The sequence below is a fragment of the Mytilus galloprovincialis genome, chromosome 1, assembly GCF_965363235.1.
Source record: "Mytilus galloprovincialis chromosome 1, xbMytGall1.hap1.1, whole genome shotgun sequence".
NCBI classification, from domain to species: domain Eukaryota; kingdom Metazoa; phylum Mollusca; class Bivalvia; order Mytilida; family Mytilidae; genus Mytilus; species Mytilus galloprovincialis.
Window position 1 is genome coordinate 118442759 of NC_134838.1, and position 18813 is coordinate 118461571.

Here is an 18813-nt window from a genome sequence, read left to right on the forward strand (position 1 = left end):
TTTATTTGTTATTTCTTTTTTTGTTAATTTTTTTTATTTGATCGGCATTCATGCTTGTCACCACAGAAATGGTCAAAGTTCATGAAGTTTAGACTTTTACTTCAAGTCAAAACAGCAAGTGGACTAAGTTAATTGTTATTATTTTTCTAAAATTTGTCTCATTGATTGGAATATAACCTGGACAGTGGCCTTCTTATGAGTTTCTAGTTTCAAGATGGATGGATAATGTGGACCAACAAACAATGACCATTTCTATCAACAGGAATAAGTTTTATTATTATACCCCCACTTTAAAAAAGTGGGAGTATACTGCTTTACTCTGTCTGTCCATCCCATAAATATTTTTCGTCGTATTTTCTCAGGATCTTCATAAAATAAAATTTGAAATTTTGTTTCATGCTTTATATAAGTCAGCTATACAGTGTGATGTGTTTTCGGATTCATCACTCAGCAACTACCTGTTTATCGAACACTTACAGAGTGTGGCCATAAGTATTCGTCACATGAATTTTTTCACTATATATTGTATATAAAACAACATTTTTTCAAAAAAAATATTTTGGGGTCATTTTTGGTTTGATTTTAAGCGACTTGGTACCAATAGAAGCAGAAATGTCACAGATTTATTTGTTTATTTGGTTATATTCTTTTTGTGGATCATTTTCATTTTTTCACAAGATAAACAAATATTATTTTCTGTTCAAAAATTCGCTATATATTCAACCAAATTAGGTTATGAAAATTTATTGTATGTGTTTAAATCAAGAGAAAACAAAAGCACCTGAAGACAAAACTATTATCAAATAATCAAACATACTTTGGACAATTCTACGTCTTTTAAGGCCTTGATGATAAAAATCCAACCATAAATGCCCTTAAAATATTTTTTTGACAAAATGTGTTTTTAAATGAAATAATAGCAAAAAAATGCAGGTGACGAATACTTTTGGTACATCATTTTACACATCACATCCAAGTTAAAAATTTTTGTCACATTTTTCTCAGGAACTACATTACAAGGATTTCTGAAATTTAGTTTCAGGGTATAAGTCAGCTATACTGTGTGATGCTTTTTCAGATTCATCACTCAACAACTTCCTGTTTACTGGGCCAGGGTATCATATGTGTGCCGTAGCTCACAGTTTCACTTGTTGAGTAAGCTATATGGTAAAACACAACCAGATGCTCCGCAGGGCGCAGCTTTATACGACCGCATAGGTTGAACCCTGAACGGTTGGGGCAAGTATGGACACAACATTCAAGCTGGATTCAGCTCTAAATTTGGATTGTGATTAAATAGTTGACACAGCATAGGTTTTGGACACAGAATGAATGTGGTCTAATGAACTTAAAATATTTTTTTTGTCTTTGAGCAATCACTATGCTGTTGAATATTAATCCTCTCAAAAAAATGTTTGAAGAAATTTTCTTTTTATTTATGAAATCTGAAATGAGAAAAATTACCCCCCCACCATTTTTTTTTTACCATCCCCCTTTCCCTTTTTTCAAAACTGATCTCAATTCAAATTTCTAATGGATTTTGCAACAATAACTACTCATTTAAATACATCATAAAATATTAAAATGTAACAAAAAGTGTTTGTTATCACTGAATGGTAAAGAGCAAGGCTTCCAAAACGGTCATATATTCCGGACAATTGTATAATGTCCGGTAAAAGTCCGGCTGGGAAAAGCATGAAACGGTCTTTTACTTTTTAGATATCAAGGTTTTTTCGGTCATTTTTACATAATTCACGATCTTTTTGACCCAATATTTTGCCTTTAACAGCCACACATTTCCGGTCATAAAAGTGACATGATGATTAATTACTATCAAAACAACCCCTACTTCAATACTTTCTAATTTTAATCAAGGCTAATTAGTTGTTGGACAGCTTAAATCGGTGAAGCCTGAAATCTGTGGGTTCGAATACTACTAGTAGCAGGTGCATTAAAGTAAAATTGTCCAGGATTGTTAGTTTTTCAACCGAAGGTTGGGGGTTTCTTTAGGGGCACTCACGCTGTAAACACTGTGGTTGTGGGGTCGAATACTACTAGTAGCAGGTGCATTAAACTTAAATTGTCCAGGATTGTTAGTTTTTCAACCGAAGGTTGGGGGTTTCTTTAGGGGCACTCGCGCTGTAAACACTGTGGTTGTGGGTTCGAATACTACTAGTAGCAGGTGCATTAAACTTAAATTGTCCAGGATTGTTAGTTTTTCAACCGAAGGTTGGGGGTTTCTTTAGGGGCACTCGCGCTGTAAACACTGTGGTTGTGGGTTCGAATACTACTAGTAGCAGGTGCATTAAACTTAAATTGTCCAGGATTGTTAGTTTTTCAACTGAAGGTTGGGGGTTTCTTTAGGGGCACTCGCGCTGTAAACACTGTGGTTGTGGGTTCGAATACTACTAGTAGCAGGTGCATTAAACTTAAATTGTCCAGGATTGTTAGTTTTTCAACTGAAGGTTGGGGGTTTCTTTAGGGGCACTCGCGCTGTAAACACTGTGGTTGTGGGTTCGAATACTACTAGTAGCAGGTGCATTAAACTTAAATTGTCCAGGATTGTTAGTTTTTCAACCAAAGGTTGGGGGTTTCTTTAGGGGCACTCACGCTTCCTCCACCAATAAAGACCAATCTCATGAAATAGCACAATAGTGCAAAAGTGTGTTAAACACCAGTAGATCAATCAATCAGAAGTTTTTTTTTATTTGGTTTGTTTCTCAGATACTTTCAGCAAAAGATTAGCTGTATTTGGGATAGGATTGTAAGAGTTACATGTCTGTCTGGCAGGTTCTGTTTATCAGATATCAAAAGTAATAGGTCAAGGTCTAATACCACCATTGATCTTCCCCTATTAGTCTTTGTTCAATTTGCACTTTCAAAAAATTGTGCAGAATTTATCTTAATTTCAAATAAAGAAAAACTTGGCATGAGTAAAGTTTTATCCTGTCCAAGTACTATAGAAAAAAAATTCACATAACATTTCATTGCATATAAGAAAATAACCATCACTGGAAGTTAACCAATCAAATTTTTCACCTCTTTCTTTTTGTGTGTGTAAGCTTTAATTACCATGTAACCTCAAGTTTCCAAAATATTCTGTAGACCCCTGCCCCCCTGCCCCCCCCCCCCCCCCCAAAAAAAAAAAAGAAAAAAATGAAAAAAGGTGCCTTGAAATTTTGCACTTTTCACTGTACTTGTATATTCCATCAGAAAAATGTAATTTTTGATTACTTTGATGGATACTGTTTGAATTTTTATGATTTGGGGAATTATTATCATTAGTCCAGTACATGACTTGAGACAATATGATAATATTTAAATTCCAATCAGATCTTTATATAACTTAAAGTCAGATGTTAATCTTAACTATAATGCTTCAGCAAACATTGTAACAAAGTTCAAGGCAAAGTTTTGGTCTTCATTATCATTATCTACCATAGTTTTTTTGTGGGGAAAAAACCCACAAAACGAAGACATTTATACCTCTGGAGGAAACCAACTAAAAATTTTAAATTTGGAAATAGACTGCACCGAAAGGACTCCAGAGGTACAAGGTCTCCACTGTAATTAAATTTTGAACTTGTTATTTACCCTGCTAACTATTTAAATGTTAAAGACATATCAGATTAATTTACATATTAATCATCTTATTTATCAAAGAAATAAATTATAAAGTGAATCAAGTTATAAGTATTTTTCCAGTTAAATATGTTTATATTAAAATTTTAGTTTTCTTTTATAAATCAATTAAACAAAATCAGAGGAAAATTCCATTGTTTTTAATTGATCAATTTTCAAGGGAGTTATAATGTTTTATGTTGAAAATTGTTTATGTGTACTTTCTGAGAATCTGAATGAGTGATTTTTATATGACTGCAAAAATTGAAAAATGTTTGGTTGTATATTGGTATGACGTTGGCGTCGTCGTCCGAAGACTTTTGGTTTTCGCACTCTAACTTTAGTAAAAGTAAATAGAAATCTATGAAATTTTAACACAAGGTTTATAACCACAAAAGGAAGGTTTGCATTGATTTTGGGAGTTTTGCTCCCAACGAATTAGGGGCCAAAAGGGTCCAAAATTAAACTTTGTTTGATTTCATCAAAAATTGAATTATTGGGGTTTTTTGATATACCGATTCTAACTGTGTATTTACATTCTTAATTTTTGGTCCTGTTTTCAAATTGGTCTATATTAAGGTCCGAAGGGTCCAAAATTAAACTTAGTTTGATTTTATCAAAAATTGAATTCTTGGGGTTCTTTGATATGCTGAATCTAAACATTACTTATTTTTTTGATTATGGGCCCAGTTTTCAAGTTGGTCTAAATCGGGGTCCAAAATTAAACTTTGTTTGATTTCAACAAAAATTCAATATATGGGGTTCTTCAATATGCTGAATCTAACCATATATTTAGATTTTTAATATTTAGGATGGGTTATCAAATTGGTCCACATTGAGTTCTAAAGGGTCCAAAATTGAACTTTATTTGATTTCATCAAAAATAGAATTTTTGGGGTTCTTTGATATGATGAATCTAACCATGTATTTAGATTTTGGATATTGGAATACCACAAAAGGATGGTAAGAATTGTCTTTGGGAGTTATGGCTCAAACCGTTAAGGAATAAGGTGCAAAAAAGGGGGGAAAAGGGTTTCCAGGTTAATAAACAATTACTTAAGTACAAAACATAATTTAAAAGCAGTGTAAGATTGGTAATTGAAACTCATTTTTATATCTCACCTAAACTGCTCTTAAATAATGTATATTGGAAATTTGCCAAAAACTTTATTATTAATAAATTCCATTGGAAATTTGCCAAAAACTTTAGTTTAATGAACCTCATTGGAAATTTGCCAATATAATATGTTGCATTGGAGTTATCTTTCTTTGTCCAGAATAGTAGTTATTGTTGAAAACTCCATCAGAAATTTGAATTGAGATCATTTTTTAATTTTTGAAAGGGGGAGGTGAAAAAAAATTGGTTGGGTTCAATTTTTCTTATTTTAGATTTCAGAAATGAAAAAGAAAATTTCTTCAAATATCAAAGGATTAATATTCAACAGCATAGTGAATTGCTCAAAAGCAAAAAAAAATAATTTAAGTTCATTAGACCACATTCATTCTGTGTCAGAAACCTATGCTGTGTCAACTATTCTATCACAATCCAAATTCAGAGCTGTATCCAGTTTGAATGTTGTGTCCATACTAGCCCAAACCGTTCAGGGTTCGACCTATGCGGTCGTATAAAGCTGCGCCCTGTGGAGCATCTGGTTATTTTTATGCCCAATTTATGGGCATTATGTTTTCTGGTGTGTGCCTCTGTCTGTCTGTCCATCCGTCTGTCGCGTTTCAAGTTAAAGTTTTGGTTAAAGTTTTTGGTCAAGGTAGTTTTTGATGAAGTTGAAGTCCGATCAACTTGAAACTTAGTAAACATGTTCCCTATAAATATGATCCTTCTAATTTTAATGCCAAATTAGAGATTTTGTCCCATTTTACAGTCCACTGAACATAGAAAATGATAGTGAGGATGGGGCATCCGTGTACTTGAGTCCTACAAATATAGTAAAGAATTTCAAAATTCAGGTCAACGTCTCTCATTGGGTAAATCCCCCATAAATCATGTAAGTTGAACAGTCTGTTATCTGTCCAAAAGCAAGTAGGGGGAGATCCATATCTTGTATACAATGACTTGTGGTATGAAGTTTCCATCTGGAACATGTCAGTTGGCCTTACATCTTGGATTGTAAAAAACAGAGAATCTAAGGTCCAGATTTTTTATCAAGTTAGCAAAATTTGATACAGGAATACAGATTTTTAAATGTTTTTAGGGGTTGGTAACTCTGAAATAGCGCATTTTCTGAAGGAATCTACATGGATTTTTGCTATTATGTATTTTAGCTGGAAAAAACGCACAGTGACCCTATCTTTTCTTTTGATATTCTGAAAGCATTTTCTTAAAGCTATCTTCTCATATTTTATTTTACAATTCTATCATTTAGTTTAGCTTCTAATCACATAATTATGTTTTTTCCTGTATAATCCATACAAAATGTGTCATTTTGTCACAACCTGTATCTTGAAAAATGCGCGGTGACCTTTTAACATTTTATTTAATTTTTGAACATATATTAATAGATACTATGTTTTGGCAAAGTGTGAACAAATTCTATCATTTTTAATATAGACACCTTTACCACCTTAATCTCATTTTCATGGTTTTAATGACTAATTTTCAGATGTAGAAACTTTCATGGCTATGGATTAATGAAATCTTTATTGCATCTATTTATCTGTCATCAAATTGGTTCCTTATCTCTGCCGCTGCATGGCAATAAGTAGTGCTGTACTATCTTGTCTTTTTCTTGTTTAATTGAAGAAACCGGAACTTTTTACTGATAAATGGCAACACTTTTTTTTCAATCACATAATAATATTGTATGCAGATACCTCAAGTTACAAAGTTTATGTCTGTCATATATCCTTTCCATGGTTCGTTAGTCCATGTTATTTTTTGTTTTTTGGTCTGTTATTCAAGTACTATAAGAAAAAAGTGAACTATATGTGGTGTATTAAACGATTGGAAGGTGAACATGTCAATCTAGCCTATATATCATCTGACCTTGACCTTATTCTCAGGATTCATTGGTCAACATTATGCTTTTGTGTTATGTTATGTTTATCAAATTACTAATAGCAATATCAAAAGTCAGCTATATTTGGTGTATGGAATAATTGTAATGTGTTCATGTCTGTCTGACAGGTATCATCTAACCTTGACCTTGTTTTTCTGATTCATCGGTCAATGTTTTTTGTGTTTTGGTCAGTTTTATCAATTGCCATAAGCAATAGGTCAACAATATTTGATGAATGGAATAATAGAAAGGTGTACAGGTCTGTCTGACAGGATTTATATTGACCTGGACTCTTTTTTAGGGAGCTTTAAATATATTAAGTAAATGTGATAATTATAGTTTTACCTTTATTTTTAAGACTTCCAACAAAAGTCATTGGTCAGTAAAGCAGGCAAGACATTTCAGTGTGTGCACTTTTGTTGTTAAATGTATAACTAATTTGGATGTAGGAGGCAAACCTCTATCAGATAAAAGAAGGAACAAATTATAAGAATGTTTTTTTATTATTTCATAACAAGCATTTATCAAAATGACAAATTTCATATCATAATGATGCATATGGATGGTAAAAACTGTCATACAACAATATATAAACACTATGTAGGTTTCAAAACATATAAAAAATAGCCATAACTATAACAATATTGCTGTAATGTCCTTAATGTTCATCATTTCATAAATCTGTATCCATATCTACACACCATCAATACACTGAAAAAAAAACATTCATTATATGATACATTATCTAAGGATATATCAACAGGAGTTATATTTTTTAGTTATTATTAAAAAGAAGATGTGGTATGATAGCCAATTGACCATATACATGTAATATATGAAGGATGTGTATTTTTGTAAAGATTTATTTTCAAATAACAAATCGAAATACAAGCTATGGTGCATGTTTTAGTAGAATATCATTTTATACTCCCCAACAAAATTACCATCAATTTTAATGCTTTTGTTGAAATTCAAGTCAACCAAAAATGTGCTTGACTTACTTGCAAACTTTTTTTTAGGATATTTGCTCAAGCTATGTCAATAAAATTGACATCTGAAGACATTTGATAGGTGGATTTTCTGTCTGTTTATAATATATACAAAGTAACACCATTTTACTTATCAATTTATACAATGTTTTGAACATTAACATTAGTTCAGTAAAATCTTTCTATCATGTGTCATCAAAACATATAAATATTTCAAGTTTTCATCATTCTAGTTTCATTTGATTATCAATAGTGATATTTGTTAAGTTCATACTTCTTTTTGCATCTTTTTCTCTGGAAAGTAAAGTTGTCATTATTTCCCTTAATAGATCTAAATGAGTGTATATATTGATTCTTTTTTAACACAATAGCCTACCTTAAGCCAGCTACTAATCCAGCTGGCATAAATTTCCCCGAGTTCATAAATCTATATCCCATTACCCCTGTCAGTAAGGCACTGGTGACTACAAAGTATATATAAATACATAATTATATTGACAATTATCATTTATAAATATAGATTCTACCACTGCATTGAGTGTGATACAATATATTTATCCACTTGAAATTTAAAATTTGAGGCTCACCGTGCATTTTAAATATTTAAAATTTACATGTCGAGGTTGGATAAATATCATATTACACGAGATTTGGTGATGGAATCTGTTTCTCTTATGATTTTTAAACAATATGCATGCACATTTATTCCTCCTTTTCAAATGATCTGCAAACAGATGTGTTCTTTCTATGTGATTACATCAGGAATGGTCATAATCGAACTTTGACCTATGAAGAACTGAGATCATAAGAACCACACGTAGATGAAATAAAAATAATCAACAGGTTAGGACATCACGCTTAAGAGTTAGAGAAATATAGATTCCTACACTGCAACAAGGTTATTACGATATTTCTCCACTCGAGACAGTTAAATTTTATTATTTAAAGTATGAGGCTTGCCGAGCTTTTTAAATAATTAAAATTTAACTGTCGAAAGTGGATAAATATCGTAATACACAAGTTATGGTGTCGGAATCTGTTTATTTGATGATTTTTATCCTTCTTTTTCAAAGATTTTTAGAAACTTGTATTCTTTATATGCGACATCATCAGGCATGTCGCCTTTTTTCATGACGTCACAATAGGAAAATTCAGAAGAAAACAAAAAATTTTGACGTCATAATTAGATTTCAACTAATCCTTTGCCAAGAACAGATATTTCACTAGTGAGGAGAAATATTTTTCTCACATCGATCAAGAAATGTGAAAATAGCACCAACATTAGAGAAATCATTATAAATATCCCTAGATTCATTGATAATTATTCATCCACATAAATCTGAGCTACTATAACATATTAACAAAGTCATTGTTTTCCAGTGGGAAATACCCATAAACTGTTGATTGATTTTTAAAAGTGATTAAAAAACTGGTTGATTGATTACCAGAATGGTTCACTGTTGATTGATTAATTGGTTGGGTCATTAACCAATCAAAAGAGGTTGTGCAACTGGTTATATTCAGTCATTCGTGCACAGGTAGTGTATCATTAACACATGCATTATACAATTTAACCACAACTGTGTTTAAATGTACATTCAGGAATATGAACTAAGGCCTTTAATTTTCTCTTGATTTATGTTTTACATTTGTGATTTCTGGGCCTTTTATAGCTGACTATGCAGTATGGGTTTTGTTCCTTGTTGAAGGCTGTACTGTAACCTATAGCTTTTAATTTCTGTGTCATTTGGTCTCTCATGGAGAGTTGTCTCATTGGCAATCATACCACATCTTTTTTTTTATATGAAAGGTTAGATAATTACCAACAACAGGAAAACAAAATATCTTATAATATAGTATTATTAGGATCACAAACTAGTTCCTGAATGAAACAATTACAATTTACAAAAAACATACCAAGAGAGAGACCAATATTTTTAAGATCTTGTGATGTCTGGTAAATACCTACCAAGAGAGAGACCAATATTTTTAGGATCTTGTGATGTCTGGTAAATACCTACCAAGAGAGAGACCAATATTTTTAGGATCTTGTGATGTCTGGTAAATACCTACCAAGAGAGAGACCAATATTTTTAGGATCTTGTGAAGTTTGGTAAATACCTACCAAGAGAGAGACTAATATTTTTAGGATCTTGTGATGTCTGGTAAATACCTACCAAGAGAGAGACCAATATTTTTAGGATCTTGTGATGTTTGGTAAATACCTACCAAGAGAGAGACCAATATTTTTAGGATCTTGTGATGTCTGGTAAATACCTACCAAGAGAGAGACCAATATTTTTAGGATCTTGTGATGTCTGGTAAATACCTACCAAGAGAGAGACCAATATTTTTAGGATCTTGTGATGTCTGGTAAGCACCGACTCCCATTAATCCACCACAAACCACACCAGCAGCAAGAGATGGAATACTTCCTATAAATATAACAATTCTCAATAAAAAAATGAACAAACTTAAAATAAAAATATCAGCATTCCTTTGATGCTGTGTTAGTGCATACTCATTGAATGGCAAAAGTTTGCTGTATTTTGAGGTAAAAGATTATATAGAAAAAAGTTCATTCAGAAAGCAGGAAAAACATTATATTAATTAACTGTGCTAGCAGCTAGCTTTTGATGCATGTCGATAAAGTGTACATTTTCTTTCAAATCAAAGCGCTGTAAGCGCTGAAGGCAGTTAACCAAAAACCAAGGCAACCGTATATATATACGTAATTATGAAAACTATGGCAATGTTGCCTCAACATTAAACATTTATATATAGAACATTCATGTTTATCTAATGATTTATTTATTAAGGCAAATAATTTATATGTTATCAAGGTTTCAAAAGCAATGCATATATCAATGTATATATTTTTATGGTGAGTCTGCAGTGGTACAAGTTCCCAATGATTGCAGTTGTTCTACTTGGCAGTTAACCTTGGTTTTATTTGACTGCTAGAAGTTCAAGTTGACTTAGTATGAACATGTAATAGTATGAATGGACTGGTTTCCCTGGAAAGAAAACTGAGTTTGTGTTCTATAGTACAAAAGTTATGAGACACGAATTAGATAAATGTTCACTACAACAGGGATCAAAGGTGAGGTCTGACTGACCTGCCCATAGTAAATGTAAATGATTTGTTATTTTGTCCCATACATATGAATATATATAATTTAGGGATCTCAACGGTTTTCAAGTTCTCAAACAGGTAGGTTTGGGAAAAAAATTGGTTGCTTATATAGGCAATCACTGAAGCGTGACTGGAGCGGGCCCCCACTTATGAAAATTATATTTTATTATATGTATTATATATATATTGTCCCATACATGAATATATATGGTTTAGGGGTGGGGATCTCATTGGTTTCCAAGTTTTCAAACAGGAGGGGTAGGGTGACCCCAGGGACTCCATCTATATTTCATTTAATTAGTTATATTGGCCCATACATGAATATATATTGTTTTGGTGTGGGGATCTCAACCGTTTCCAAGTTCTCAAACAGGAGGGTTGGGGTGACCACAGGGACTTCCCCTATATTTTATTTGACTTGTTATATTGTCCCATACATGAGTATATATGGTTTAGGGGTAAGGATCTTGACCATTTCCAAGTTCTCAAACAGAAGGGTATACAGTGACCTCAGGGACTCCCCCTATCTTTCATTTGAATTGTTATATTGTCCCGTACATGAATATATGGTTAAAGGGTGGCGATCTCAACGGGTTTCAAATTCTCAAACAGGAGGGGGTGGGGTGACCCAAGGCACTCCCCCTATATTTCATCTGATTTGTTATATTGTCCCATACATGAATATATATGGTTTAGGGTTGGGGATCTAGACCATTTTTAAATTCTAAAACAGGAAGGGTGGGGTGACCCCCAGCGACTATTCCTATATTTCATTTGATTTTTCATATTGTCACAAACATGAATATACATGGTTAAGGGGTGTGGATCTCGACCGTTTCCAAGTTCTCAAACAGGAGGGGGTGGGGTAACTCCAGGGACTCCCCCTATATTTCATTTTATTTATTATATTGTCCTATACTTGAATATATGCAGGGGCAGATTCAGGGGGAGGGGTGTTGCGGGCTTGCACCCCCTTAAATTTGCAAAGTATGGGTTGTTCTCAGCTTAATGAAGAATATTTTGATAATTTTACCTCAATTTTTTTTAGCCTCGCTCTGCTCGGCGAAAATTTAAGTTTGAGCCCCTCCTAGCCTAAAAATCCTGGATCTGCCCCTCATATGGTTTAGGGGTGGGGAGCTCGACCGTTTCCAAGTTATCAAACCGTAGGGGGTAGAGTGGCCCAAAGAATGCCAACTATATATCTTATGATTTACTTACATTCAGGTCTATATAATATAGTTGCATTATTTGTTAAAATAAAGAAAGAAACTTTCAGCTACTTTAATTGACCCTTCAAAATTGAGAAAAACAAATAACCCTTCGAAATTGCAGTAATATGTTTACACTTTAAAAGCATCTCACATGCATTATCATCATTTATCACTGATAAAGAAAATTTAGACTGTGACCATGAACATGTATATTGTTAGATATACTGTTCTCAGCTGTCACATTGTATTGGATTTTTAAATTAAAATTTGTCAAAAAGTAATTTTGAGTTTCTGTATAAAATATTTTTCTGCTTTTTCTTTCTTTTACATATATCTTTTGGTTTACAATTCTATTGTTTATATTCATTTACCATGCATAGATTTATTTTTTCACCTGCTTTGATTTATTTTGTAAATGATCGCCAAACCCGGAATTATCCTTATCCGCTTCCGGAATCGGATCCGATACTGTAAAATTTTGTCTTCACAGCCGCCATTGTTATGTGTTTACAATGTTGTTTTTGTCAATCAGATACGATTTAACTCGAATTTATACAATATCTGTCGGCGATTTTCTGTATAAAGCTAGCGGTTGAACAAAATGAACATCGCTGTCATGAATGATAATGATAAAAATAAGTTTTTAGCTCGTTTAATTGGAGACTTTGGTGACTTGCATGGAAGGTTTGCAAAGTAATTTCTTATTTTCTTTCAAGTAGAAGGTGACTACGTCGGGCGTAGCTAGAAACCAACTATCCTAGTCAAAATTCCGCTTGCAAAAGTGGAAGGTCGCGGACCTCGGACCACCGCTAATTTGCACACCTGCCTCCAAATTGAAAAGCTACGAAAATTTCTATTTCTAATTTGAAATTGCCGCCAACAGCGTGAACAGTTGAACTTATTATATAATAAGACTACTGACGTAATTGTACTACGTATTGATGACAAACAATATCACTACGACTTTTGCCATTTGGGAAATCTAAACTACTTGTCTTAAGAGATTTTCGGCGATTAAATATTTCATACAATTGTTCTTTGACATCTTAGCTAAAAGCACAAGTCATAATGAACTACACAAGGATTCTTAATAAGCACTACTTCCTATGTGTAACTTCAAAACTTTTGGATAAATCGACGATCATTTAAGTTTTTTTTGGTCATATTTTTTGTAATCCAGAATAAAAAGTATTAAAAAAGTGTTCAATTAGTTAAAAATAACATAGTAGCGAGCTAGATAATAACAATGACAAGTATTTCAGCATTTATTGGGTAGAACACAAATCTAGGGCGCTCGCATAATGCAGCTTAACTGCATAAAAACGAAAAAATACCAACTGATTTCGATGAATTCCATTATTTTTTTTCTACAAAAATAACGGTAACGATAATTATTTGAGAACTCTGACGAATCATGATAAGGATATTTTGACAAATATAGGTAAAATTTTAACCAATTTGGTTCTTATGGTTGCCGAAAATGACTGTTTGACGCCTTATAGTACAGGGCATTCTAACTGTCATACAGGGGTGGTTTCAGTCATTTTTAAAAGGGGGTTCCACTCAGGTGTCCCTATTCAAAAGCATGATCGTAAAAAAAAGGGGGGCTCCACCCCTAAACCTCCATCCCTGAAATATCAATACACTAAAGATAGGCAAATAGGCACTGTCGCACAGGACATTTCAAACATTGTCTAAAGTCAGTAAAGACATAGATAAGAAGATTAGACCTTGTCCTAGATTTTGACTTGTGATGATGTGCTAGAATCGATATGCAGGTTACAAGCTATACATGAATGTAACCTCAAATGCATATCATCAATGTCATGTCAGCTATTGGTATATGCATATTATCAAGTTTAGGCTTCACACTCAAAAGATCTCCAGAGGCTGGATGCGTTTGTTCCATATTTCAAATGGGTTCAATAATAGTGTGTGTCATTCTAATTGATGATGATTTTGTGGTAGACAATTATGCAATATATCAACCTGCTCTAATATAACCAAGCAATCCGCCTGCTGTCACTGTTAAAGCGTAAGCAATGCTGACAAAATCGGTCATGTTTTCCTTCTGGTTTGTCGACATTGTTATCTCCCCTTGTCACAATCAGGGGACATAATTCAACACCATGACAAGTGCAAGTCCAAGTTTCCCAGTTAAAACAAAACAGGTAAACAGGTGCTTTTACACAACTGATAGACATCAGCATAATGATAAGCCTCAATGAATGTCAGGAATGCTGAAACAAACACAAAACATTTCTTGAAATTTCTATGGAGGACAAATTTATACTGTCATATCATACATGTACAGCTCAACATGAAAATATGTAGTATTAATTCCCAGGTCAAGGCATACAAAATTTGTAGTTTCCAGCCTCCCTATCTACCCTAAATTTTCATGACTACTGAAAACTGAATATAGTTAGTTTCACACGTTAAGTTTGTGCAGTATCCAGTAATACAGATAGTTTTCTATTGGCTAATAAATTTTTTTTATCGTCGTGTCATATGTTTTCGTATGTCATATGTTTTCATATCATTCATATTTCATCAGTTTCGATTTCACACCGTATATTGTGACGGGTTATTCAGTTTTAATATTTAAAACAACAACACCACTACAACTTGACAAATTTAAACCATATTCAAAGTTGCTTTTTAAAGACGTTAGAACAAATTTAATAAAACTGACCTATTTAGCACAGGCACTTGTTTCTATTCATAGGAAGGTCGACTATCCATATAAATATAAGCTTATTTTTATATGGATAGTCAACCTTCCCATGGATAGAAACAAGTGCCTGTGCTATTTAGCCATTTTTATTTAATGTCAAAAATATGCATCACTAGAATAGTTGTTGAAAAAAATTCTGAAGGGTTAAAATAAAGTCCAGATTTGTTTTTAGCCTGTCAGACACTGGATCTTCAAGATATGTGACTGTCATGTGTTTTTTTGGCCATTATAATTACAAACCAGCGAGTTAAAATTAACTGGGTTCTTATATAAAAATGGTTGTTCAAACTCCATTTATTTCAATATTCTATAATCAATTCTTTTTATATATCCTTAATACATAATAGGAAAAACATGCAGTCTTAGCTTTTCACATTTAATCATAATTTTTGAAAATTCTATTTTTTATTCCCAAAAATAATGTCTTTAGTAGAAACCCAGTGGCGGTGCCAATCTGAAAAAAATCAAAATCTAACAATTTCAGCACATGCAACACCAATCTAAAACTATTTACTAGTAATTTTTAGTAAAAAAAAATTAATAAATAACTTTTTATGATTCAAGCGATTTCCAGAACCACGACTTTAGAAAATACTCATTTCCGGATTTTATAGTAATTTCCTGTACGTGTACAGATCCAATTTTTATTTCATGAAAAAACAAATAACGCCGTTTTTTTGACATACAAAAATCGCAAAGTAATCTGCAACAGTAAAAAATCGTAGTAAGCCTTGACAAAAAAACTAGATACCTAAAATCATTCCACAGGACGTGCTTTTTAAATTTGAGTAAACACCTGAACAAAAAACAGTGAAAACCGTAAGCAGTGGAAATTGTTATTAGTACGAAAACACATCACACGATGATACATTTAAAAATGTTCGCAATATAATATAATTGAATTTAATTACAACTTGGTCTTGCCTAGTTCCTTTCAGAGTATGTACCGACCGTGCTGTATAGCCAGTCACGGTTGTTTATAACTTCCATTTGTCAGAGTACGTACAACTTGGTCTTGCCTAGTTCCTTTCAGGGTATACCTTTAACAGTTTAAGGCATCCCTTAATCACTCAACTGTGTTGGCCAATGAAACTGATGTTGGTATATTGTTCAAATTCCTGTTGGTCCTTGGTAAGAAAGATTGGCTCCAGGTATCTATACATAATAAGAAAATGTAGTATGATTGACGATGAGACAACTCTCCACAAGTGATCAAGTGACACAAAAATTAACAACTATAGGTCACTGTACGGCCTTTCACGATGAGCAAAACCCATACCGCACAGTCATTTATAAATAAAAGACCCTGAAATTACCATTGTAAAAACTAACAGCCTGATCTATGTACTGGTCATTGGACTCATGTTTGAAATATAAATAAAAAACTATTTCATAATTTGGTATCCCAACTATATATTTTTATCTCAAAAATGTACTATGAAGACACTGATACTATGAATTTCACCATCTGTGTGATAGAGACAGAGTTGTCTAAAGTTATATTTATATATCTGTTCATAATTTTGTATCCAGTTGGGTTTTTTTTCATCTAAAGAGAAAATGAATAATATACCTGAATTCATATCAGAAAATGAGAACACTTTGAATAAAAAATGTAACCAAATAAACATGATTTATTGGTCCATGTACCAAGTTGGTTAAATCAACTAGAAAATACCTCACAATAATTTTTCAAAAAAAGAAATTTTCTGTTAAATATATACTATTTCCGTAAATTTTAAGTGACATACATGTTTACTTGTTGTATAGTTTTACATTTTTTGCACGAATTCTGTAATAAATCAAGGATAAAGGTATACTAAATAAGAAAACAATTCAAATGTGGGTGCTACCAGGTTCTTAGATTTTTGCAGGATTCCCATGGATCCTATCTTAATACTGACATATTCAACATATTTATATATTCATGACTTTTGTATAAACAATTGGGAATAATCCTTTAAATATAACATACATGGACAAGAGTATCTACAAAGGGCAATAACAACTAACACAGTCTAGAAGTCTAAATATACATAGGGAAAAGTGGACTGAAGTAAAACTAAAATTATCGCTCTGTTATCAATGATGAAAAATTGTGGAGTGAAATATAAATAATCAAAATTCTTTAGACGTGATAACGGTTTAATTATATTTGTTTCAGACAAGTGAGTTAATTGGTGGACACAATACACAGGTTCTCTGTAGCCATTTCAGTGATAAGCTATTTATTATAGTCACACAGCTAAACAAGATTGGAAATTTGGTACGATATATGTATACCACTTAACATTAACAATGTATACATGATACATACATGTAATCAGTAGAAATAACTATATTGAAAATTGTAATATCAGGACATTGTTAAAACGAAAGGAATGATGTATTTTATTTACTAATTTCAAAACATGGACTCAGTTACTTGCTGAGCCAGTTTATTGTATTAGTTGGCTAAATCATAGATATTTAAGTTATTAACCATAATTTTATTTTAAGACCATTTCATCTGATATCAGAAAATATTATTATACATGACTAGTCTGATACAATATTTTTACACCAGGATTAATATCAAATGATTAGTATTAGAAGTCTTAAATTACTCAATGAAGTGTATGAAATGCAACAAAGTTTTCCTAGAATGCATTTGAAATAATAGTGTGTTTTGCTTATATTTATTGAATAGATAGAAGTACAAAGAGATGTGGTGTTAGATGAAGAAGCAGGGAGACAACCCATGTATTCAACACGAATTCTACTAGGTGTTGATGAGGTAATGTTAAGATGCATAAAGCCATGGTAACTTAAGCTTTCTTGTAGTGATCAAGAGTAGGCTAAGAAGTTGTTTTTATCACAACTATCACATGTATTAATTTTAGTTAGACTTTACAGTTAATAAGTATTTTATTCATATATTAGGGCAATAACATATGTCAAAAGAATAAAGCCTGATTTGTACAAGATAAATTCAAGCTTGTAAATCATAGTCATTGATCTTACTCCTGGATATTGCATGCTATGGATAACTGCAAATACTTACTAAGTGCTGATTACTGACCCAGAAAAATTTGAACCAAAGTACTATTGAAATTGAACATGGTTGTTTTGTTCTGCAGTGTTAGTAATTAGATAACAGGTTACATTACTTCTCTATCAACAGATTAAGTACTTTGCAGGTGTAATTTTTTTATATTGAATAAAAGAAGAGATTTACATCATAAAATGTATAATTTTTTAGTTGAAATTTTCAATGAATCCTTTATTTTCATTTTTTGCTGTTTTTGCATAAACTGTAATAAACAGAGAGAAATAGTAAGAAGGAAAAATATTAAAGAACAACTAGAACCCCTTACAAAAGTTATTTCCCCTGTATTATGATTTTTATTCATTTTTGTGTTGGAAAAAACAATAATATGAGTTAGAAAGAAACTTTAAAAAGCAAATACACTCAGCGAATTAATATTGTTTTCATAAAATGTAACCACAGCCATTTCAAAAAGATAACTGATTGGTTGCATTTGCATAAGATCTAAACATTAGTTCATTCTAATAATAATTAAATTCTGTAAATACTGGCTCATTTTTATGCAATATCTTCAAATATCATCAAGGGAACAATTTGGAATGTCTGTCTTAGTTCTGAGACCTCTAAAAATCTTTACAACAAACATTATAATCATTGTCTTTTTCAGCCATTGACCCATGTTCTTGCCAAAAATCTACTCTCCAAAATAGACAGCAAAAAGCCAGTGGTGCTTGGAATGTCATTACAAGACACATCTAGAGATACAGTAGTTGCTATTAGTAATATAGTCAAAACTGTTGTTACTGGTACCTAAATCAACAGGAGGATGATGGTACCCACTATACACCAGCTACTACCAGTGGTCATCTTAATGGTAGTCAGTCTTTGAGTCAGACAGGAATCACCTCTATATGAACTATTGAACTATTACAAATAACCAATTACAACTATGAAATGGCTAATTGTATGATAACTGATTGTGTTCTAAATTACTGAATAGCTGTACAAAAACACATTTATCTGATAAAGTTATCTTTCTTAGTACAGTTTTATCCAACAATAAAGTTTTAAAGTGTA

General features: G+C 32.3%; 2 protein-coding genes across 2 annotated transcripts; one reads left to right on the plus strand and one right to left on the minus strand.

Annotated features, from left to right (window-relative positions):
• Positions 1 to 7119: 7119 nt before the first annotated feature.
• On the minus strand, positions 7120 to 14098 carry LOC143054436 (transmembrane protein 14C-like). Its single transcript, XM_076227447.1, has 4 exons — positions 13961 to 14098; positions 9958 to 10059; positions 8001 to 8088; positions 7120 to 7346 (listed from the first exon to the last, which is right to left on the minus strand). Exons 1-4 carry the CDS (start codon positions 14055 to 14057, stop codon positions 7304 to 7306), a joined length of 330 nt encoding a protein of 109 aa, XP_076083562.1. The 5' UTR covers positions 14058 to 14098; the 3' UTR covers positions 7120 to 7303.
• On the plus strand, positions 14019 to 18813 carry LOC143054429 (proteasome assembly chaperone 3-like). Its single transcript, XM_076227436.1, has 4 exons — positions 14019 to 14142; positions 16873 to 16974; positions 17398 to 17484; positions 18404 to 18813. Exons 1-4 carry the CDS (start codon positions 14101 to 14103, stop codon positions 18548 to 18550), a joined length of 378 nt encoding a protein of 125 aa, XP_076083551.1. The 5' UTR covers positions 14019 to 14100; the 3' UTR covers positions 18551 to 18813.

What these genes read in the sequence shown, in the direction of transcription:
- LOC143054436 (XM_076227447.1), bottom strand. Translation starts at nt 14,057, where the DNA reads ATGTCGACAAACCAGAAGGAAAACATGACCGATTTTGTCAGCATTGCT. An exon ending in GCTTGGTTATATTAGAGCAG is followed by an intron (nt 10,060 to 13,960) that starts GTTGATATATTG and finishes TTATATTTATAG; the next exon opens with GAAGTATTCCATCTCTTGCT. An exon ending in GGATTAGTAGCTGGCTTAAG is followed by an intron (nt 7,347 to 8,000) that starts GTAGGCTATTGT and finishes TTTTTTTTTCAG; the next exon opens with TGTATTGATGGTGTGTAGAT.
- LOC143054429 (XM_076227436.1), top strand. Translation starts at nt 14,101, where the DNA reads ATGACAAGTGCAAGTCCAAGTTTCCCAGTTAAAACAAAACAG. An exon ending in TAAACAAGATTGGAAATTTG is followed by an intron (nt 16,975 to 17,397) that starts GTACGATATATG and finishes TTTATTGAATAG; the next exon opens with ATAGAAGTACAAAGAGATGT. An exon ending in TTCTACTAGGTGTTGATGAG is followed by an intron (nt 17,485 to 18,403) that starts GTAATGTTAAGA and finishes TGTCTTTTTCAG; the next exon opens with CCATTGACCCATGTTCTTGC.